At 42.2% G+C, this 24,309-nt stretch overlaps 1 protein-coding gene and 1 gene segment (V, D, J or C); both read left to right on the plus strand.

Annotated features, from left to right (window-relative positions):
* Positions 1 to 2,403, plus strand: part of plekhd1 (pleckstrin homology domain containing, family D (with coiled-coil domains) member 1) — a 31,333-nt gene extending 28,930 nt beyond the window's left edge. The window contains exons 11-12 of the mRNA XM_014211633.2: positions 1,349 to 1,492; positions 1,715 to 2,403. Of these exons, the coding sequence (XP_014067108.2) occupies positions 1,349 to 1,492; positions 1,715 to 1,878 (308 nt within the window). The 3' untranslated portion in view covers positions 1,879 to 2,403. The remainder of the gene's footprint in view (positions 1 to 1,348; positions 1,493 to 1,714) is intronic.
* LOC123744629 (T-cell receptor beta-2 chain C region-like) overlaps positions 1 to 24,309 on the plus strand; it is a 581,570-nt gene that overhangs the window by 461,222 nt on the left and 96,039 nt on the right.

Genomic DNA, 24,309 nt, shown 5'->3' on the forward strand with positions numbered 1-24,309 from the left:
TCACATGACTGGGAATACAGATATGCATCTTGTTGGACACAGAGCTTGGGATGTGGATCAGAAAACCAGTCAGTATCTGGTGTGACCACCATTTGCCTCATGCAGTGCGACATCTCCTTCTGCATAGAGTTGATCAGGCTGTTGATTGTGGCCTGTGGAATGTTGTCCCACTCCTCTTCAATGGCTGTGTGAAGTTTCTGGATATTGCCAGGAACTGGAACACGCGGTCGTACACGTCGATCCAGAGCATCCCAAACATGCTCAAACATGGCTGGGAAGAATGCAGGCCATGTAAGAACTGGGAAATGTTCAGCTTCCAGGAATTGTGTACAGATCCTTACGACATGGGGCTGTGCATTATCATGCTGAAACATGAGGTGATGGCGGTGGATGAATGGCACGACTACGGGCCTCAGGATCTCATCACGTTATCTCTGTGCATTCAAATTGCCATCGATAAAATGCAATTTTGTTCATTGTCCGTAGCTTATGCCTGCCCATACCATAACCCCACCGCCACCATGGGGCACTCTGTTCACAACGTTGACATCAGCAAACAGCTCGCCCACACGACGCCATACAAGCTGTCTGACATCTGCTCAGTAAAGTTGAAACCGAGCACATTTCTCCAGCGTGCCAGTGACCATCGAAGGTGAGCATTTGCCCACTGAAGTCGGTTACAATGCTGAACTGCAGTCAGGTCAAGACCCTGGTGAGGACGGCGAGCACACAGATGAGCTTCCCTGAGACAATTCTTTGGTTGTACAAACCCTCAGTTTCATTAACTGTCCGGGTGGCTGGTCTCAGACGATCCTGCAGGTGAAGAAGCCAGATGTGGATGTCCTGGGCTGGCGTGATTACACATGGTCTGCGGCTGTGAGGCTGGTTGGACGTACTGCCAAATTCTATAAAACGACGTTGGAGGCGGCTTATGGTAGAGAAGTTAACATTAAATTATCTGGCAACAGCTAAGGTGGACATTCCTGCAGTCAGCATGCCAATAGCATGCTACACCAAAACTTGAGACATCTGTGGCATTGTTGTGTGACCAAACTGTACATTTTAGATTGGCCTTTTATTGTTCCCAGCACAAGGTGTTTTAATCAGCTTCTTGATATGCAACACCTATCAGGTGGGTGGCTTATCTTGGAGAAATTAGGAGAAATGTTCACTAAGAGGGATGTAAACATATTTGTGCACAAACTCTGAGAGAAATAATTTTTTTTGTGCGTATGGAACATTTCTGGGATCTTTTATTTCATGAAACATGAAACCTTTTTACATGTTGTGTTTATATTTTTGTTCAGTATAGCTACATGGGATACGTGTGTGTGTGTTCTTCACCCAGAGTTCTTTGAGGAGTGTATCTGTGCTGCAGAGATTGAGGCCAAGCTCCCTTCTATAATGAAGAATGCTGTGTATCTCCACAAGGCTACAGCACGACGCATTAAGAGCTGCCGGATCCAGAGACGAGCCTCCAAACACCACTGGTGTAAGTACACACATACGCATGCACACCAGAGGAGGCTGCTGAGGGGAGGACGGCTCGTAATAATGGCCGGAACGGAGCGAATGTGTTTGATACCATTCTACTAAATTTCCCTCCAGCCATTACCCACAACCCCGTCCTCCCCAATTAAAGTGCCACCAACCTCCTGTGACACACACACACACACACACACACACACACACACTCATGTCTTTTCCTCTGCAGTGAAACACTCCCAGTCATTCGTTGTTGCCCGTGGCGACAGCGCCGGCATGGAGGACCTGAGGGAGACTGCCCGGCGACTGACCTCCGACAGCTGCTTCAGGAAGAGCGTCTACAAGATCATCACACGCCACGACCAGGAGGCCTCCGCCAAGAAAGATGACTGACAGAGAGATAGGGAGGGAGGGATGGATTGCGGGAGGGATTTTGTGTGTGTGTGTGTGTGTGAGAGACTGATTCCTCAGTGTAATAGTGTCAAGTCCTGTCGTCTGCTCCCACGGTGTTGTAGCTGGTTTCGGGACTATCTTTATGATGTCATCTCTTCAACAGCCTGGTTGTATTCAAACTGCGTTACAAGACTTTTTATTAAAAATATTTTTATTCAAACAAAATTAATGTTTATTGCAAAAGGCATAGCAGCTCTCTTTACTGTCCTATAGCTTCGAGGACGGTTGGAAAAATAATGGATATAGTTATTGAACCAACACGATATGACAATGTGATGGTTTAAAGTACAGTACAGGCAGAAGCCTTAAACCTCACCCTGTGTAACACCAAAGATGTACTCTTTAAAATAGGAATGCAATTGTAAATCAACCATATAGCCAACACACACACTGCAAGTCGACACACACACTGCAAGTCGACACACACACTGGAAGTCGACACACACACTGGAAGTCGACACACACACACTGCAAGTCGACACACACACACTGCAAGTCGACACACACACACTGCAAGTCGACACACACACACTGCAAGTCGACACACACACTGCAAGTCGACACACACACTGCAAGTCGACACACACACTGCAAGTCGACACACACAATGCAAGTCGACACACACAATGCAAGTCGACACACACTGCAAGTCGACACACACTGCAAGTCGACACACACAATGCAAGTCGAACACACAATGCAAGTCGAATCACACAATGTCGGAAAACTCTTATTTTTCTGGTCTTTGATTGTTGATTGTATTTACACAGATAGCTTTGGTTCATTTAAAAAAACTGTTGTTTATTTGCAGGTTGATGAAACGGATCCATATGATGGATTAGCCAGGTCCCAGATCTGTATTCGCTGTCTTCCTTGACAATGACCATAGGAGTTGGCAAGACAGCACAAACAGATCTGGGACCAGGCTAGGTTCAATGCTACTGTCATCTGTATAATCTGTTCTCGACCAGAAAACCTAATCAGATTCACTATAAACAACATCTCACTGGAAATGATAGAAATTAACCAATATCACTCAACACGTGGCCCTGTGGACAAGATGTCCTCATGTATTAGGGCAGGGAAATTAAATATAATTTTGAACCTAATATTGTTGTAGTAATGAAACGAAATGCCTTGTTGTTGTTATTAAAGCTGTGTTAAACCTTGTTCTGGTCTGGTACATTACATTAGACCCCTACATGACCCCCTACATTGAGAGAGAGAGAGAGAGAGAGAGATTATTGCACTATTAGCTTGGCTTGTGTCCAATAAATGTCTTTTTTTGTTGTTGATCGGGATGTGTCCCAAATGGCACCCTATTCCGCATATAGTGCACTACTTTAGAATCCCATTGGCCCTGGTCAACAGTAGTGCACTATATAGAGAATAGGGGTCCTCTTGGGTCGCTAGCTAGATGAGAGAAATCTGCAGCTGTAGGCCAGTTGGGAGGAGAAGCACATGTTCTGCTGTGTGCTGAAATGAAATGCCCTCTCTTTCCAGCCTGACAGGCTCTAGCCTTTTTGGGGTCCTAAGCGAGATTTGGTTGGGGGGCCGCCCCACCAAGCGGACATATTTTTTATGTTTTAAAAGTTAATTTCCTGCAGTTCAACACATTTTGCCACGGGGCATAGAGAACATGTTGCAGTTTTAAAGCAAGTTCTCTACAGTTCTACACATTTTGCCAAATGGGCAGAAAAAAATTTACCCATTTTGCCATGGGGTGGAGAGAAATTTTAAAAAGTTTAAAAATGAATTTCATACAATTATATGCATTTTGCTATGGCTTATGCCATGTTAATGATATCTGAGTGAGAGTTACTAACAAAATCAATGGGGGCCCCTGTAGGTCAGGGTCCCTGGAGGTCAGGGCCCCCTGGAGGTCAGGGTCCCTGGAGGTCAGGGCCCCCTGGAGGACAGGGCCCCTGGAGGTCAGGGCCGCCTGTAGGTCAGGGTCTATGGACATGAGCCCTGCGTACCCGGTCAGTATTTGGCCATGATTACTACAAGTTTAGATAGCTGGCTAGACTAAATTACCAATCTAAAAACATTTAGCTGACATGGGCTAATTGAGTGACTGTCGGTGGCTGACATAACAAGAGAAACTGCTGATGCACAACCACATTTAGAAATTGCACCTTGTGTATTCTACAACTCTTACTCTCAACAGTAAGTTGACACACTGACTGAGTTTCCAAAATATGTGTGTTTTCTGGTCTGGGGCTCCTTAGCGGCCAGGGACCCTAAGCGATCACTTATGTCACTTGTGCCTGGAGCTGGCCCTGCTGCCAGCACCTCTCCCCTCTGCCTCCCCTCCTCCCACCAGCACCGAACTGACAGTCCCTCACATTCCCACACACCCCGTCTCCCTCCCTCCCTCCCTCACTGAGTCTGTACATAGTCAAATATTTCCTTAATTTTGTGGCAGTCACAGTGGTCAGGTGTTATGCCACTTTGTACTCTCTGTTTAGGGCCAATTCAAGTTTGCTCTGTTTTTTTTTTGTTTCTCTCTCTTTCTCTCTCTCCCCTCCCTCCCTCCCTCCCTCCCTCCCTCCCTCCCTCCCTCGCTCTCTCAGTTCTAACTTCTGCTACCCCTCAGCTCTGCCCAATCCCCTGCTGCTATTACCATGGTAACTCCTACATCAGAGGCCAAAGCAGCCTCGTGTATTTCTCTTTCTGTTTTAATCAGACAGATTGGGGATTAGTACACAGGCCTCTAAAGCCTATTGGCTACAATGTCAGGTTGTGTGTGTGTGTGTGTGTGTGTGTGTGTGTGTGTTTGGTGAAGAATATAGTGAGGAGAAATAATATTACTGAACACATTTATTATATGTACTTATTATAGGTTCTAAATAAACAGAGTAAAAAACTCACGGACACTTAGTAAAGCTCAAACCAAGTTAATTCACCCAAGTGTCGGACAGCTGCACAGACAAAGACGTGTTTCCACTAGTGGTAGTACAGTTGTAGTCAGAAGTTTACATACACTTAGGTTGGAGTCATTTAAAACTCGTTTTTCAACCATTCCACAAAATTCTTGTTAACAAACTATAGTTTTGGCAAGTCGGTTAGGACATCTACTTTGTGCATGACACAAGTAACTTTTCCAACAATTGTTTACAGACAGATTATTTCACTTATAATTCACTGTATCAATTCCAGTGGGTCAGAAGTTTACATACACTAAGTTGACTGTGCCAGAAAATGATGTCATGGCTTTAGAAGCTTCTGATAGGCTAATTGCCATAATTTGTGTCAATTGGAGGTGTACCTGTGGATGTATTTCAAGGCCTACCTTCAAACTCAGTGCCTCTTTGCTTGACATCATGGGAAAATCAAAAGAAATCAGCCAAGACCTCAGAAAAAAATTGGAGACCTCCACAAGTCTGGTTCATCCTTGGGAGCAAGTTCCAAACGTCTGAAGGTATTACGTTCATCTGTACAAACAATAGTACGCAAGTATAAACACCATGGGACCACGCAGCCGTCATACCGCTCAGGAAGGAGACGCATTCTGTCTCCTAGAGATGAACGTACTTTGGTGCGAAAAGTGCAAATCAATTTGCTGCAGGAGGAACTGGTGCACTTCACAAAGTAGATGGCATCATGAGGGACGAAAATTATGTGGATATGGTATTGGAGGTGGTGATAGTATCCATCCTTCTCTGCAAGGACTCTAAGGAGTGGATATGTCCTCTGCCTTTCGGATGGGGTGGAGGGTGGCTCTCCTAAACTCCTAGCCGTTGAGAGCTGCTGTAGTCCGGGTGACTGGGCTCTGCATGGAACTTTTGGACATGGTGGAGGTCATAGAGGCGATAGTTCCGGGGAAGGAAGATGGTTTGGAGGCTGATCTGGGGAAGGAAGATGGTTTGGAGGCTGATCTGGGGAAGGAAGAGGGTTTGGAGGCTGATCTAGGGAAGGAAGAGGGTTTGGAGGCTGATCTGGGGAAGGAAGAGGGTTTGGAGGCTGATCTGGGGAAGGAAGAGGGTTTGAAGGATGATCTGGGGAACATGTTGGAGGCTTTAGTGCTGCTGGGAACCTTTCTGACTACCGGTCGTGGACCCGAGACAGGACGGGGTGCCTTGGTTAGCTCTGAGGATAAGGAGGTTTTAGGACGTTTAGTAGGACCAGGACCAGAATCAGGTTAGAGACTTTTAGATGATCCACAGGTTTGACCCCACAGTGGGCGGAGACCTCCAGGGAGCGAGGACTGGTCAGGACGTAGCCACTTCCCTCCGGGGTGTCAAAGTTATACAAGTCCAGGTGCAGCTTGGGGGATTTTTCTCTGGGCTCTGGGTCGCTGCTTGGAGCCTTGAGGTCTGGATGTGCAGGGCTCGGAGGCTGAACAATGTCTAGAGTGGGGGTTGCTGTCTCCTGACAGACCGAAGGGCTCTAGGGGGGGGAAGTCTGGAGGGTGAGGGCTCGAAGGCTGGAGCTGACTGTCTAGCTTGAAGGTTGGGCTTGGAGGCTGAAGATCAGCGTCTGGAGGGAGAGAGCTCGGAGGCTGAACCTGGGTGTCTGGAGGGGGGAGGAGGCTGAAGATGGGTGTGTGGAGGGGGAGGAGGCTGAGCCTAGTTGTCTGGAGGGGGAGGAGACTGTCTAGAGGGGGAGGGGAGGAGGCTGAATCTAGTTGTCTGGAGGGGGAGGAGGCTGAGCCTAGTTGTCGGGAGGGGGAGGAGACTGTCTAGAGGGGGGAGGGGGAGGAGGCTGAGCCTAGTTGTCTGGAGGGGGTGGAGACTGTCTAGAGGGGGAGGGGAGGAGGCTGAACCTAGTTGTCTGGAGGGGGAGGAGGCTGAAGATGGGTGTGGGGAGGGGGAGGAGACTGTCTGGAGGAGGAGGAGGAGGAGGAGGCTGAACCTGGGTGTCTGGAGGGGGAGGAGACTGAAGCTGGGTGTCTGGAGGGGGAGGAGACTGAGCCTAGTTGTCTGGAGGAGGAGGGAGGGGGAGGAGACTGTCTAGAGGGGGAGGGGGAGGAGGCTGAACCTAGTTGTCTGGAGGGGGGAGGGGGAGGAGACTGTCTAGAGGGGGGAGGACTCGGAGGCTGAACCTGGGTGTCTGGAGGGGGGAGGAGGCTGAAGCTGGGTGTCTGGAGGGGGAGGAGATGGGGGGATGGATGGGGGGATGGATGGATGGATGGAGGGATAAAGGGGGGTGGATGGAGGGAGGGGGATGGAGAGATGGGGGATGGATGGATGGATGGAGGGATAAGGGGGGTGGATGGAGGGAGGGGGGGATGGAGAGATGGGGGATGGATGGAGGGATGGAGGGATAAGGGGGGTGGATGGAGGGAGGGGGGATGGAGAGATGGGGGATGGATGGAGGGATGATTAATGTCGAGGAATGAGGTGAATAGTAATCAGTAGGATTATAATCAGGCCATCTTTGTCCAGGGCTTAAGAGTGATGCAATCTGTCTGTGTCTGTATATCTGTCTGTGTAGGTGAGGGAATATCTAGTGCCTATTTTATATGCGTGGATGGTGCTGCCGCGTACTTTCATTTATTTATTCTCTTTAAATGATGTCCGTTATGCTGTAATCGAGGCCTTCAGGGGAATGACGTTATAAGCCTAGCTGATTTATAAATGGGCCATGTCTGCAGAACTACCTCTACCAAAACAACTCCTATCACATCACGTAGAGAATCTCCACCTGATGACACGTTTCACACCAAACCGAAGAAGCACAACAACACTTGTTAAAGGATATGCTAGCGTAGTGACTGAAGCAAAACACACACTAACCTGCCTCTTCGCCGATTTGTTTTTCTAAAACAAATGCTTTCTAGTTCCAAATTAGCGTGTTTAGTGAGCTCCTCCGCACCGTCACCCTACGGAGGAAAGACTGGCCGCTGTTAGACCTAGCGATGGAACATCACGTCGCCAGACCCTTCAGCAACGCTACACAGACTGTACTATAAACTATACTAAATATATTCACGTCACCAAATAATTGATTAAAACACACTGTTTTGCATTGAAGGTCTACATTAGCCTCAGAAGCACTCTGTAGGGTAACACCATGGTGCAGCTGGAGGACAGCTAGCTTCCGTCCTCCTCTGGGTACATTGACTTCAATACAAAACCTAGGAGGCTCATGGTCCTCACCCCCGTCCATAGACTTACACAGTAATAATGACAACTTCCGGAGGACGTCTTCCAACCTATAAGAGCTCTTGCAGCATGAACTGACATGTTGTCCACCCAATCAAAGGATCAGAGAATGAATCTAGTACTGAAAGCATAAGCTACAGCCAGCTAGCACTGCAGTGTATAAAATGTGTTGAATAGTTGACTCAAAGAGAGAGAAAGACAATAGTTGAACAGTTTTGAACAAATTAATTTGGAGAAGCAAGACAGATGGAGAGCTAGCTATATTTCGTTGTCTTTTTTAAAAAACTTTCACTTACTTAGCTAGCGAATGCAGCTAGCTAGTTTAGTCTACTCAAACATCCAGCTTAAACAGAGAGGGATGCTATGTTACCTAACTGTCTATGGCTATCCAACACTGGAATTCTTCCAAGTCAAGGTAATCTTTTGGTTTTATTCATTTATTGCCACTGGGGCCCGCTGTTAACTGCTTGCTGTACACTGTACTGCATGATTGTAGCGGGTTTACTAACACCTTAGTTCTAGTAGCTATGATGACTATGACGTTAGCTAATATGGTGACAAAGATGTAGGCTGTATGTAGCATTTAGCAGTTACGATATGGTTTGGCTTGGATTTTTGGCTTGGATGCTATTTGTATGTGGCTGCTATGACAGAGAACTGTGTTTGCGAGGGATCAGGGGTGTATTCATTCAGCTGATTCTGTTGAAAAAAAAAAAAACGTTCTTAAAAGGAAGCAAATGGAACGAAACGGGGATAAACATACCTGAATTTGTCCAATAGAAACTCTTGTTTGCAACTGACCTGAACCTAGTATGGTTAACTTCTAGCTCTGACCAACTCAACAATCTATGTAATACCTAGAATCTTACTCAGGTTGTTAACAATGTAACCAGTTTGAAAGGAAAGTGTCCTCTAAAATCCTCTTTGATTAATCTTATTTTAACCAACACTCCACATCGTTTTAATGCTTCTGGTCTAAACACATAAGTGATCACTGTGATCACTAAACTACCTCTACGTATCATCATGATAACAAACTGGAAGCAGTTTGATATTCAAGTTTTTTTTACATTATGTTTTTAACATTGCCTTGAATACAGTTGCATTCATCCCCGATGTTGAATATTCCTTTTTGTTACTTCCACAAAGCATTCCAGGATATATGCAACAAGCATTCCCCTTTCAAGCAATACAGAATGAAGGGCAGAGACAACCCTTGGTTCTCAGATTAACTAGCTGAAATCGTAAGGAAACAGAATGCCTTGTGGACTCTGATTGGATGGCTTTTAAACGCCTTCTGAATCAGGGTGTGACTATGACCTGAAATCAGAGCACTACCCTCTACTGCCTTCTGAATCAGGGTGTGACTATGACCTGAAATCAGAGCACTACCCTCTACTGCCTTCTGAATCAGGGTGTGACTATGACCTGAAAGCTGAAAGCAGACCACTACCTCTAATCTACTGCTGATAATATGATTAATCCTTCCACATTTTGGCAAGTAGTGGAAGGTAAACAACTGCTGGGGTTGACTCACCTCTATTCTTAACTCTTTTCAATCAAAATGTTCTTGATGCAAGCTGATTATTTGGAGTTGGTCCCCCATTTGCTGCTATAACAGCCTCCACTCTTCTGGGAAGGCTTTTTCATTAGATGTTGGAACTTTGCTGCGGGGACTTGCTACCATTCAGCCATGAGAGCATTAGCGAGCTCGGGCACTGATGTTGGGCGATTAGGCCTGGCTCGCAGTCGGTGTTCCAATTCATCCCAAAGGTGTTCGATGGGGTTGAGGTCAGGGCTCTGTGTAGGCCAGTCAAGTTCTTCCACTCCGATCTCGACTAACCATTTCTGTATGGACCTCACTTAGTGCACAGGGGTATTGTCATGCTGAAACAGGAAAGGGCCTTTTTTTAAAACATGTATTTACCCATCCACCACCCCCCGTCTTCAGATGACACATATCTTGTTTTGTTTTTACAGCTTTTCTGCTGCACATACAGTACATACATTTTACATTACGTTTTACATACATGTTTTAGGTAAATATTTTTTATTTTTTTACCTTGATTTAACTAGGCTTGGCAGTAAAGAACAAATTCTTATTTACAATGACGGCCTACCCCGGCCAAACCCAGATGATGCTGGGCCAATTGTGCACCGCCCTATGGGACTCCCAATCACGGCCGGATGTGATACATCCTGGATGGTACTTTTATATACAGCAATCACATAACAATAATACATTAACCAAACATAAGCTCTTTAATCCCGCCCTCTCAGCCTCTCTCAGCCTATCCCACCTATCACCATAGACCACCCTCGTTTGGTTTCACCTTTGTAATCGTATAGGATCCACAGATTGCGAGCTAAAGTTCATTACCTTTCCGATGAGTATTATTATATTATTGATTAACTATGGCTTTCCAGATTGCCCAACACTGCTATTTTTTACGTTCATTTTAAGTGAATGTTGAGATTTATTTTTTACCATTCCTGAACCTATGACCAGAAACCAGCTACATAACAGTAATACCAGAATAAATGATCTAGTGGTTCTGTCTCTTCTCATTTAAATCTACAGAGCTGAGATTGTTGTATGCCTCATATATAAAGCATTCTGTTGGTGGCAAGGATTTAGTATAATCATTTGAATTGAAAAACGTGTTGAATCAAATGTTGTTTCTTGTATCAGTTTTTATACCATGTGCCATGGAATTGGTACATTCAAAATCTTTTTCCATTTTATTTTGCACCTTCATGGCGCAGCTGTCAACATTTTTGTCCTCAACTGAATCAGGTATATTTTTCTATTTATGCCAATTATTTTCAGACCATTTGTATCTTTAATATATGGCAGACAAACAAGTCCCCTACCTTCTCCCATTTCCACTTGCCTCCTCCATTTTTGTGGTAATGCTGCAATCAGTTGGTTGTAATTTTGGATTGAGAAAAGCATATATTTTCGATAGCTGCATATGTGACAAAGCTCCACCATTGCTATTCATCTTATAATTAATAAATATAATACCATTTTGAAACATTTATTCCACAAAGAATGTTATTTTTTTCTAATATTTGTTATATCTTTTCTGGACAATAAAATGGAAATTGTGAGAAGCTTTGTATGGCTTGTTTAAGAAAGGGAAAAATGGCAATTTCTGAACAAATGATTCAACTTTCTTTCAAAATCTACTGGAGAACCATTTTGGGATTAAGTATAATTTATGTATAAATAAAAATTTTGCTGAGAGGTTTAGTGCTGTAATATGTAATAGTTTTAGCCCCCCAAACTCAAATTCATTACACAGTATAAATAGACACATTTCATTTTTTCTGGCTTAGCATTCCAAATAAAATACGATTTAAAAAACGAGTCGTCTGGAGTAGGCAGCGCTGTTAGTAAGTGAACTGTGATAGGACCAAAGAGTGAATCGATGTGATTTTTCCTTAAACAGACTCGTAATTAACTCTCCATGGTTGCAGATTTTTTTAATTTTTGCTAACTTTCTATTAAAATTGACTTGAAGTTCGTTTATATTTTTTGAGATATGAATGCCAAGTATGTCTACTTCACCATCCACCCATTTTATTGGTAAACTACTTACTGTTGAAGTCAGTTGTTTACATACACCTTAGCCAAATACATTTAAACTCAGTTTTTCTTAATTCATGACATTTAATCCTAGTAAACGTCCCCTATCTTAGGTCATTTAGGATCACCACTTTATTTAAGAATGTGAAATGTCAGAATAATAGTAGAGAGAATTATTTCTTTCAGCTTTAATTTCTTTCATCACATTCCCAGTGGGTCAGAAGTTTACATACAGACAATTAGTATTTGGTAGCATTGCCTTTAAATTGTTTAACTTGGGGCTGTCACGTCCTTACTACAGTAAGATGTTATTTTCTATGGTAGAGTAGGTCACGGCGTGACAAGGGGTGTTTTCTATGTTTTGTATTTCTATGTTCATGTTCTAGTTTTGTATTTTTATGTTGGTTTTGTTGGGGATTATCTCCAATTAGAGGCAGCTGGTCCTCATTGTCTATAATTGGAGATCATACTTAAGTAGTTTTTTTTTTTCCACCTGGGTTTGTGGGAGATTAGTTTTGAGTAGTGTCTTTCACCTCTGCGTCACTTTTTTTTTTTTGGTCATTCAAGTTTATTTATGTATTGCATAGTTTCACAGTATAAATAAAATGTGGAACGACACACACGCTGCACTTTGGTCCACTCATTCCTACGACAACCGTGACAGGGGCAAACGTTTTGAGTAGCCTTCCACAAGTTTCCCACAATAAGTTGTGTGAATTTTGGCCCATTCCTCCTGGCAGAGCTGCTGTAACTGAGTCAGGTTTGTAGGCCTCCTTGCTCGCACATGCTTTTTCAGTTCTGCCCACAAATTTTCTATGAGATTGAGGTCAGAGCTTTGTGATGGCCACTCCAATACCTTTGTTGTCCTTAAAAGACATTTTGCCACAACTTTGGAAGTATGTTTGGGGTCATTGTCCATTTGGAAGACCCATTTGCGACCAAGCTTTAACTTCCTGACTGATGTCTTGAGATGTTGCTTCAATATATCCACAAAGTTTTCCTACCTCATGATGCCATCTATTTTGTGAAGTGCACCAGTCCCTCCTGTAGCAAAGAACCCTGACAACATGATGCTGCCACCCCCGTGCTTCACGGTTGGGATGGTGTTCCTCGGCTTGCAAGCCTCCTCCTTTTTCCTCCAAACATAACAATGGTCATTATGGCCAAACAGTTCTACTTCTGTTTCATCAGACCAGAGGACATTTCTCCAAAAAGTACAATCTTTGTCCCCATGTGCAGTTGCAAATCGTAGTGTGGCTTTTTATGGCGGTTTTGGAGCAGTGGCTTCTTCCTTGCGGAGCAGCCTCTCAGGTTATGTTGATATAGGACTCGTTTTACTGTGGATGTAAATACTTTTGTACCGGTTTCCTCCCCCATCTTCACAAGGTCCTTTGCTGTTGTTCTGGGATTGATTTGTACTTTTCACACCAAAGTACGGTCATCTCTAGGAGACAGAACACGTCTCCTTCCTGAGCGGTATGACAGCTGCGTGTTCCCATGGTGTTTATACTTGCGTACTATTGTTTGCACAGATTAACTTGGTACCTTCAAGCATTTGGAAATTGCTCCCAAGGATGAACCAGATTGTGGAGGTCTACAATTGTTTTTCTGAGGTCTTGGCTGATTTCTTTTGATTTTCCCATAATGTCAAGCAAAGAGGCACTGAGTTTGAAGGTAGGCCTTGAAATACATCCACAGGTACGCCTCCAATTGACTCAAATTTTGTCAATTAGCCTATCAGAAGCTTCTAAAGCCATGACATCATTTTCTGGAATTTTCCAAGCTGTTTAAAGGCAGTCTACTTATGAATGTAAACTTCTGACTAGAGGTCGACCAATTAATCGGAATGGCCGATTTAATTAGGGCCGATTTCAAGTTTTCATAACAATCGTTATTTTTGCCCACCGATTTGCCTTTTTTTAATAATATTTTTTAACTAGGCAAGTCAGTGAAGAACACATTCTTATTTTCAATGACGGCCATGGAACAGTGGGTTAACTGCCTTGTTCAGGGGCAGAACGACAGATTTTTACCTTTTCAGCTTGGGGATTCAATCTTGCAATCTTACGGTTAACTAGTCCAACGCTCTAACCACCTGCTTTACATTGCACTCCACGAGGAGCCTGCCTGTTACGCGAATGCAGTAAGAAGCCAAGGTATGTTGCTAGCTAGCATTAAACTTATCTTGTAAAAAACAATCAATCATAATCACTAGTTAACTACGCATGGTTGATGATATTACTAGTTTATCTAGCCTGTCCTGCGTTGCATATAATCAATGCGGGGCGCATTCGCGAAAAAGGACTGTCTTTGCTCCAACGTGTACCTAACCATAAACATCAATGTCTTTCTTAAAATCAATACACAAGTATATATTTTTAAACCTGCATATTTAGGTAATATTGCCTGCTAACATGAATTTCTTTTAACTAGGGAAAATGTGTCACCTCTGCAACAGTCAGGGTATATGCAACAGTTTGGGCCGCCTGGCTCGTTGCGAACTAATTTGCTAGAATTTTACATAATTATGGCATAGCATTGAAGGTTGTGCAATGTAACAGAAATATTTAGACTACGGAACGGTTCCGTATTTCACAGAAAAAATAAACGTTTTGTTTTCGACCATATTAATGACCTAAGGCTCATATTTCTGTGTGTTTTATTATATTATAATTAAGTCTATGATTTGATATTTGATAGAGCAGTCTGACTGAGCAGTGGTAGGCACCAGTAGGCTTGTAAACATTCATTCAAACAGCACTTTCGTGCGTTTTGCCAGCAGCCCTTCGCAATTCATCAAGCATTGCGCTGTTTATGACTTCAAGCCTATCAACTCCCAAGATTAGGCTGGTGTAACCGATGTGAAATGGCTAGCTAGTTAGCCGGGTGCGCGCTAATAGCGTTTCAAACGTCACTCGCTCTGAGACTTGGAGTAGTTGTTCCCCTTGCTCTACATGGGTAATGCTGCTTCGAGGGTGGCTGTTGTCAATGTGTTCCTGGTTTGAGCCCAGGTAGGAGCGAGGAGAGGGACGGAAGCTATACTGTTACACTGGCAATACTAAAGTGCCTATAAGAACATCCAATAGTCAAAGGTATATGAAATACAAATTGTATAGAGAGAAATAGTCCTATAATTCCTATAACTACAACCTAAAACTTCTTACCTGGGAATATTGAAGACTCATGTTAAAAGGAACCACCAGCTTTCATATGTTCTCATGTTCTAAGCAAGGAACTTAAACGTTAGCTTTTTTTACATGGCACATATTGCACTTTTACTTTCTTCTCCAACACTTTGTTTTTTCATTATTTACACCAAATTGAACATGTTTTATTATTTATATGAGGCTAAATTGATAGTATTTATGTATTATATTAAGGTAAAATAAGTGTTCATTCAGTATTGTTGTAACTGTCATTATTACAAATAAATGTAAAAAATTGGGCAATTTAATCGGTATCGGCGTTTTTGGTCCTCCAATAATCGGCATCGGCGTTGAAAAATCATAATCGGTCGACCTCTACTTCTGACCCACTGGAATTGTGACACAGTGAATTATAAATGAAATAATCTGTCTGTAAACAATTGTTGGAAAAATTACTTGTGTCATGCACAAAGTAATGTCAAAACTCTAGTTTGTTAACAAGAAATTTGTGGAGTGGTTGAAAAACGAGTTTTCATGACTCCAACCTAAGTGTATGTATACTTCTGACTTCAACTGTATATATAAATTCTAGCCGTACTTTATCAAAACGTATTTTCAAAATTTGGTATGAAGACCAGGCCTGCTATCTTTGATGTTTCATAATGTTACATTTTTCAAGTAATATCTCCAATATATTGTCTATGTAAAAAACCTGTCTGATCAGGATGAACAATTTCTGGTAAAACCTTTTTTATCGTATGTGCTATGCATGTCACCAGGATTTTCGCATCACAACATTGAAGTGTGTGAGGCCTCCAGTTTTTTTAAAAGACTGGATCTTTATACTTACCACCTGGGTCCTGTTTCAGTAGTAATGAAATCAGACCTCCTTGTTGAGTACCTGAAAGTCTACAATTATTGTAGGAGTAATTCAAACATGCTAATAATGGATCTTTAAGTACATCAAAAAAAGGTCAGGAATACTACTGGTATACCATCAAGCCCTGGTGTTTTTCCAGACTGAAAATATTTCATTGCCTCAAAGTTCCTCTTCTGTAAGTACCTCAAACTGTTGCGACAAAGTTGGAAGCACAGAATGGTCTAGAATAACATTGTATGCTGTAGCATTAAGATCTCCCTTCACTGGAACTAAGGGGACTAGCCCAATCCATGAATGATAGCCACAAACCACTATTCCTCCTCCACCAAACTTTACAGTTGGCACTATGCAACGGGGCAGGTAGCGTTCCCTGGCATCCGTCAAACCTAAAGTTGTCTGTCGGACTACCAGATGGTGAAGGGTGATTCATCACTCCAGAGATTCATCCCTCCACTGCTCCAGAGTCCAATGGCGGCGAGCCCCGAAAAAGTTTAAAAAAAATGATTTTAAAAAATGGTTTACGTTCAAATGCCTCTCATGTCAAGAAGTGACGCGCGACATACACCTAGTTTCCTGAAATGAGTCACATATAGTGTATGTTGTAGCAAAGTAGTTGCCTGACGGCTCACACTTAATGTGCTGTGAAATGTAATGTCATGTTTTTAATTGTAAATAACTGCTTATATTGCTGGATCCCAGGAAGAGTAGCTGCTGCCATGGGATGAACTAATGGGGACCCATAATAAACACCAGGAAGAGTAGCTGCTGCCATGGGATTAACTAATGGGGATCCACAATAAACACCAGGAAGAGTAGCTGCTGCCATGGGATTAACTAATGGGGATCCACAATAAACACCAGGAAGAGTAGCTGCTGCCTTGGCATCGTAAATAAATCCACTAAACCCCAGTGTTGATTCAATATAACAAGTACAGCTGCACTAAACCCCCAGTGTTGATATAATATAACAAGTACAGGTGTACTAAACCCCCAGTGTTGATATAATATAACAAGTACAGCTGCACTAAACCCCCAGTGTTGATATAACAAGTACAGCTCCACTAAACCCACAGTGTTTATATAATATAACAAGTACAGCTGCACTAAAACCCCCAGTGTTGATATAATATAACAAGTACAGCTGCACTAAACCCCCAGTGTTGATACAATATAACAAGTACAGCTGCACTAAACCCCCAGTGTTGATATAATATAACAAGTACAGCTGCACTAAACCCCCAGTGTTGATATAATATAACAAGTACAGCTGCATTAAACCCCCAGTGTTGATACAATATAACAAGTACAGCTGCACTAAACCCCCAGTGTTGATACAATATAACAAGTACAGCTGCACTAAACCCCCAGTGTTGATATAATATAACAAGTACAGCTGTACTAAACCCCCAGTGTTGATTATAATATAACAAGTACAGCTGCACTAAACCCCCAGTGTTGATATAATATAACGGTCCGGAGCTGCCAATTTATTAATAATAAATTCAACGGATGTTGGCCAGGTGGGACGCTACCATACCACCTGCCCATAAGAAGATAACTCACACTGGAATTGGCCCGAGCTCAATCCCCGCATCCTAGCCATAAGTCATAATGCCGAAGGCGGCCCAGTCTCGGGCCACATGACATCGGCCGAGTCTGACTCTCGGCTAAAATCGGCCCAGATTCACTGTGCTAGCTGTGCTAGCTGGGATATCTACCATGATGGGGTATACATAAGCATGGATTTCATCAACAAGCAGTACAACATTACAGATAATAAACTTGATATCTCTATTATTGTATAGCTTTGGAATCGTGACATTACATACTTTCAAGGAAAATAGGAAAGTTTCTCATCTCATATCCTGACTTTGAGAAGGGATTGCGTGACAATGAGTTCAGCAACCGCATGACAACATGAATGCGATTGGTCGATAGTCTGCTGGGTGGGGCGTTTGGTACACCAATGGGATTCCTGCCTCCTTTCTCTAATGTCTTTGGCAACGCTGTTTCAGCTGGTATGCTTGTTTTAGATGATGTGTTAAGGTTCATAGATCATAAAAATCATTGTGCTGCCATATTTCTAGATCTTTCCAAGGCATTCAACACCATTGAACATTCCCTACTAATTCAAAAATTATCTGAAATGGGCCTGGACAATAAGTCTTGCAAATGGTTTAAGAGCTTTCTGACAAACAGGACACAATGTGTGCATTCTGATGGTGTTGAGTCTAGTTTCCTCGATATTAGGTGTACCACGGGTCAGTATTGGGACCAGTTCTCTTTACTATTCATATAAATAATATTGGTCTTTGTATTAAATCCCTTCATATTAATCTGTATGCAGATGATATGGTTATGTATGCCATAGCACTGACCATTAAAGCTACAGTGCCTTCAGAAAGTATTCATATCCCTTAACTTGTTCCACATTTTGTTGTGTAAGAACCTGAATTCAAAATGGACTAAATAAATATATTTATTCACCCATCTACACTCAATACCCCTTAATGATAAAGTGAAAACATGTTTTTAAAAATGTTTGCAAAAGCATTGAAAATGAAATACAGAAATATATAATTTACATAAGTATCCACACCTATGAATCAATACTTTGTAGAAGTACCTTTTGCAGCAATTACAGCTATGAATCTTTCTAGGTAAGTCTCTAAGAGCTTTCCACACCTGGAATGTGTAATATTTGCCCATTTTTTTTTTTTATCTTTAAGCTCTGTCAAATTGGTTGTATTATCAAATAAAGAGAGTCGCACACTCCATATATAAACTCCCAGTAATTTATTGGGGATTTACCAATGTTTCAGCATCACTTTGCTTCTTCATGTTAATCAATGCTAGACAACCATTTTCAGGTCTTGCCATAGATTTTCATGCAGATTTATGTCAAAACGGTAACTTTGCTTCTCAGGAACATTCTCTGTATTCTTGGTAAGCAAAGCAACTCCAGTGTAGATTTGGCCTTGTGTTTTAGGTTATTGTACTACTGAAAGGTACGTTTCAGCTCCCAGTTTCTGGTGAAAAGCAGACTGAACCAGATTTTCCTCTAAGATTTTGCGAGTGCTTAGCTCCATATCGTTTATTTTTACCCTGAAAAACTCCACAGTCCTTAATGATTACAAGCAGACCCATAACATGATGCAGCCACCACTTGCTTGAAAATATGGAGAGTTGTACTCAGTAATGTGTTGTATTGGAAAATACCCCAAACATGACACGGTTGTTGCTATCGTGCTCTAATGTGACTAGAATGACATTGAATACAACAGCCAACTTTCCGGGATATAGACATGTCTTACATTGACAGAAAGCTTAAATTATTGTTCATCTAACTGCAGTGTCCAATTAACAGTAGCTATTATAGTGAAAACATACCATACTATTGTTTGAGGAGAGTGCACAGCAACAAAACACTTTTATCACGGCAACTGGTTTGATACATTCACCTCTGAACGTAAATACCGTACTTACATTCAGTAATCTTGCTCTGATTGGTCATCCTGAGGGTCCCAGAGATAAAATGTAGCATAGTTTTGTTTGATAAAAACCAGTATTTTGTTCTACAGTTTGACCCCACTGCTGTCTCTGGCTCCATACCCACCCCGTCCGGTCATCTTGATGTGTGAATGTTAGTGTATAAGCTAATGATCCATCATGTATGACATTTCTGGGAATGTGTAAACTTTAATTTGTTATTACCATATCATTTTTCTATGTTCTCTATAGTTATGTACTTGAAAATGTATCAATTGACCAAAATGGCACATTTGGGCAAACCCCTGACAGACTTGATACAAAATATTGTGCAGTAATTTAATTCTTCACTGGATCAGTCTGAAACGTTGCACACACACACTACTGCCATCTGGTGTCCAAAATCTAATTTACACCTAGACTCCTATCTGAAAGTATGGCCTTTCTCTTGCATTTCAAAGATGATTAATATTTGAGGGGAGAAAAAGCAGGTTTTTCTTTTTTTAAATAATCTTTTACCAGATGTAATGTGTTATATTTCCATACATTAATTTCACAGATTCCGAAACTTCAAAGTGTTTGCTTTCAAATGGGATCAAGAATATGCATATCCTTGCTTCAGGTCCTGAGCTACAGGCAGATAGAGGTATGTCATTTTAGGAGAACACTTTATAAAAGGATCCGATCCTTAATTTATTGCACAGAACAAAACGTATAAGATCTCCAAAGCCTGTGATAACTTCAGACCTTATATCCCAAAACACAATTATTTCCCCCTTCATTTCTCCCATAGCAATGGTCAACGAACCAGAGGTAGAAAATGCTAACTGATTTCCGTGTTTTAAGACTACAAGTTGGCGAGGTCTATAGGATTGAATATAATATGTAAAGAGCTGATGGTCTCATCATGGACTGTAGGGGACCTCTAACTTTAATAATGTGAATGTCTCTACAGTCTGAACCACTAATTAGCATGATGTATTCAGATCATCAGTCCCTCCCACTTCACTGACATGTTGAATATGGTGGAACCTGCCGTGGTCTACTGATTGTCATCTATTCATCTATGTGACACTCCTCTTGTTTTATATACATTGATACCAGACTCTTTCCAGCACTCTCACATATAACGTGATCAAACATGTTCACATTTCTCTTCACTGTTACTGTCTCACTGCTCTGTGCTGCAGGTACAGTTTCATAATGTTTCATTTATTTAACCAGGAAAGTTAAGAACAAAATTCTTATTTAAAATGAAAGAATCTTTAATTGTAAATATTGATGTTTCCAAGCATATGTTCACTTCACCTGTGTCTTGATGTATTCAGGTCTAACTGTGCCTAACTCTATTGATTTTATTCTCACTGTATCCTTAAAGGTCTTGTTGAGGGGAGTGAAGTCACTCAGATACCCACCATACTCTGGGGACTGAAAGAAAGTGATGCTCCGATGAACTGCAGTCACACTAAGGGTCTAAGCTACTTCCAGATGTACTGGTACAGACAGCTTCCAGGAGAGGGAATGAAGCAGGTAGTTTAGACAAGTACTTATAACAAACCAGACTATGGAGACTTCAGTGAAGACAAATATCCAATTGTTAAGGCTGTAGCTGAGAGTGGATCTTTCACAGTGAAGAAGTTGGAGGCAGGAGACAGCGGCATGTACTTCTGTGCTGTGAGTGAACACAGTGATACAGACAACAAGTAGAGCTGTACAAAAACCCCAGTATTTCAACAGGATGTAATATAATATGTAAAGAGATGGTCTCATCACATACTGTAGGGGGACCTCTAACTCTAGTTCTTCTAATGTCTCTAGTTATTTCCCCTCTAGCCTCTCTTTACACTCTCTCCTCTCTCTCCTTCCCCTGCCACTACCCCCTCTATGTCTCTGTCTCCCCCACCACATCTCTCTCCCACCCCCCCATCGCTCCCCCATTGCGCTCTCTCTCTCTCTCTCTCTCTCTTTCCATTTCTCTTCATCCATCCGTCCAGTAGAGAGTCAGTCATCATGACCAGAGCTATCATCACATTCACACTCTCGCTGTTCAGGATAACAGCTAATAATAACATGTCTGTAGAATGTATGTAAATCCTGAAAACACTAGCAACTAACAGATGTGTCTAAATAATGATCCTTTATGTTTTATATATTATTTTATTGTTTTCTTCACAGGACGTTCTCTCTGCAGTAAAGTCTGTTCTGTCTTGAAGTCAGTGCAGTGTATTACTGTTCTGTCCTGAAGTCAGTGCAGTGTTTTACTGTTCTGTCCTGAAGTCAGTGCAGTGTATTACTGTTCTGTCCTGAAGTCAGTGCAGTGTATTACTGTTCTGTCCTGAAGTCAGTGCAGTGTATTACTGTTCTGACCTGAAGTCAGTGCAGTGTATTACTGTTCTGACCTGAAGTCAGTGCAGTGTATTACTGTTCTGTCCTGAAGTCAGTGCAGTGATGTAGATACCCTTCTCTCTTCTACAAAACCCTTCACAGGATGTTCTCTCTGCAGTAAAGTCCACCAGGTTCCCTCAGCACTATTGGGAAGTCCCAATGTTACAGTGATACTGGTATGCAGCCATACTACTAGTTAATACAATACTATATTATAGTACCAGCAGTCAGTAGATTATACTAGTCTGAAACTGATTGGATATGTGTTTTATAAAAGTCAGACAGTTGAAGGTTCATTGAAAGAGCAATTTGACATCCTTGGAAATTGTTTGAAATAAGTGTGTGTTACGGCCGTCGTTAAAGGTAGAGCAAGTCGCAGCACGTTGAGTGCTCATATTTGTATTTATTATACTGGCACACTATAAACAAAACAAGAAAACGACAGCCAGCAGTTCTGTCAGGTTAACATGAACTAAACAGAAAATAACCACCCACAAACACAATGAAAAACAAAAAAAATACTTAAATATGGTCTCTAATCAGAGGCAACGAGGTTCAGCTGCCTCCAATTAGAGACCAACCCCAAACAATTCCAACATAGAAATAAATACCCTAGAATAAACATAGAAATATAAGAACATAGAACACAACCCAAAAACCCCAAAACACACAGACAAACACCCCCTGCCACGCCCTGACCAAACTACAATAACAAATAAACCGTTTTACTGGTCAGGACGTGACAGTATGTTTTCAAAATCTGAGAGGACCTGAAGTTAGTGCAGTTTATTACTGTTCTGACGTGAAGTCAGCACAGTGATGTAGATACCCTTCTCTCTTCTACAAAACCCCCTTCTGATCCTTTACTCCATAACTGCAGTGTTCATCAACACCCAGCACACCTGCTGTCCACCGATGTAGATGTCTGAGCACATGGAGGAAGTTGATATCAAACCTCTATACCAAATAATGTGATAGATATTGTTGTCTTGAAGAAACAGTTCAGGTATTTCTTCAATTTACAGCCTATTTCTAGTGTGATGACTGCAGAATCTATAACACAGATCAAATCTAAAGACTAAAAAAGACAAATACTTTCAATGATGTAGATACCGGTATGTTCCACAATACACCTTTAAGTTGAACAGGAGACCTGTAGGTGAACAAGGGATCTCCTTGAATATCAACACAAAATCTGACGTCAAAGTGATGTAATTTCCTTCCCCTCCGGCAGCTCAGTTCAGCTCCCCTTCTCTATTGACTTATTCTCCTCTCCCCCTATGGGCTCTGGTCTAAAGTAGTGCACTAGAAAAGGAATAGGGTGCCATTTGGGATGCTGACATACATTTGACACTCCCACTAGATGACATGACATCTCTGACTATCTCAAAACCCTTTCTCCTTGTCCATGTGACTCATCAACATGATCAAGCTTCTCATACATGTAGCAACTCTACCACTATGGGTGACAGGTACTAAATCCCTCATGAAAGATAGATTTACTACTGAAATATATTGCTGTCAATGTGCTGAGTAATACTGTATATTTCATATTGTCTGTTTTCATCCACAGGGCTGTCACAAACAGACAAAGTTCACCAGACTCCTACTGCAATACTAAAAAGACCTGAAGATAAGGTCAACTCACCTGCAGCCACACTGTTTCAAGATACGACATGATACTGTGGTACCAACAGTCAGCCCAAAACACTGCTCTGAAACTCATTGGGTATGTGAGATTCACCAGTCCAACTGTGGAAGATTCCTTTAAAGGGCGTTTTAATGTCAGTGGAGATGCTGCAGCTAATAAAATGGCGTATCTACATTTTCCCAAACTGACAGAAGCTGAAGACAGTGCAGTGTATTTCTGTGCTGCTAGTAAAGCACAGTGTTTCACTATACCCTCTCTCCTCTACAAAAACCATCTCTGATCCTCTCATATAATACTGACTACAGCTCTATACACATGCACCTGTCTTTAACCACTTCAACAACACTTTGCTATGAACCATTTGATATCAAACAGATGGTAATGATACTGTTATAAGTGGCTAGTTTAGATGGTTTAGGTGCACTTCATCAGTTCTCCACCTGGATGGAGTGTTTCTCAACATACATTGGTCAAAAGTAGGGTGTCATTTGGGATTCAGATGCTTTTGGGATGGAAACGTGTGTGGGCCAGGGCCGGTGGTATGGGAGGGCCCTAGGGGGTCTGAGACAGGGCCGGTGGTATTGGAGGGCCCTATGGGGCCTGGGCCAGGGAATGTGGTATGGGAGAGCCCTTGGGGGCCTGGGCCAGGGAATGCGGTACGGGAGAGCCTTTGGGGGCCTGGGCCTGGTGACCCTCTGTCTCCGTATGTGTAGACCATGTATCTGATGCTGTCTGGACAAAAAGTGTATGGCTTGTCATACTTTTTCTGTCCAGACATCATCAGATACAAGGGCTACATACTGTATTGAGTGACTGAGCATGGGTGAATGTGTGTGTGTGTATATGTATACAGTGGGGAGAACAAGTATTTGATACATTGCCAATTTTGCAGGTTTTCCTACTTACAAAGCATGTACAGGTCTGTCATTTTTATCATAGGTACACTTCAACTATGAGAGATGGAATCTAAAACAAAAATCCAGAAAATCACATTGTATGATTTTATGTAATTAATTTGCATTTTATTGCATGACATAAAATACTTATCACCTACCAACCAGTAAGAATTCCGGCTCTCACAGACCTGTTAGTTTTTCTTTAAGAAACCCTCCTGTTCT

This window comes from Salmo salar, chromosome ssa09 (assembly GCF_905237065.1).
Source record: "Salmo salar chromosome ssa09, Ssal_v3.1, whole genome shotgun sequence".
Lineage (NCBI taxonomy): Eukaryota > Metazoa > Chordata > Actinopteri > Salmoniformes > Salmonidae > Salmo > Salmo salar.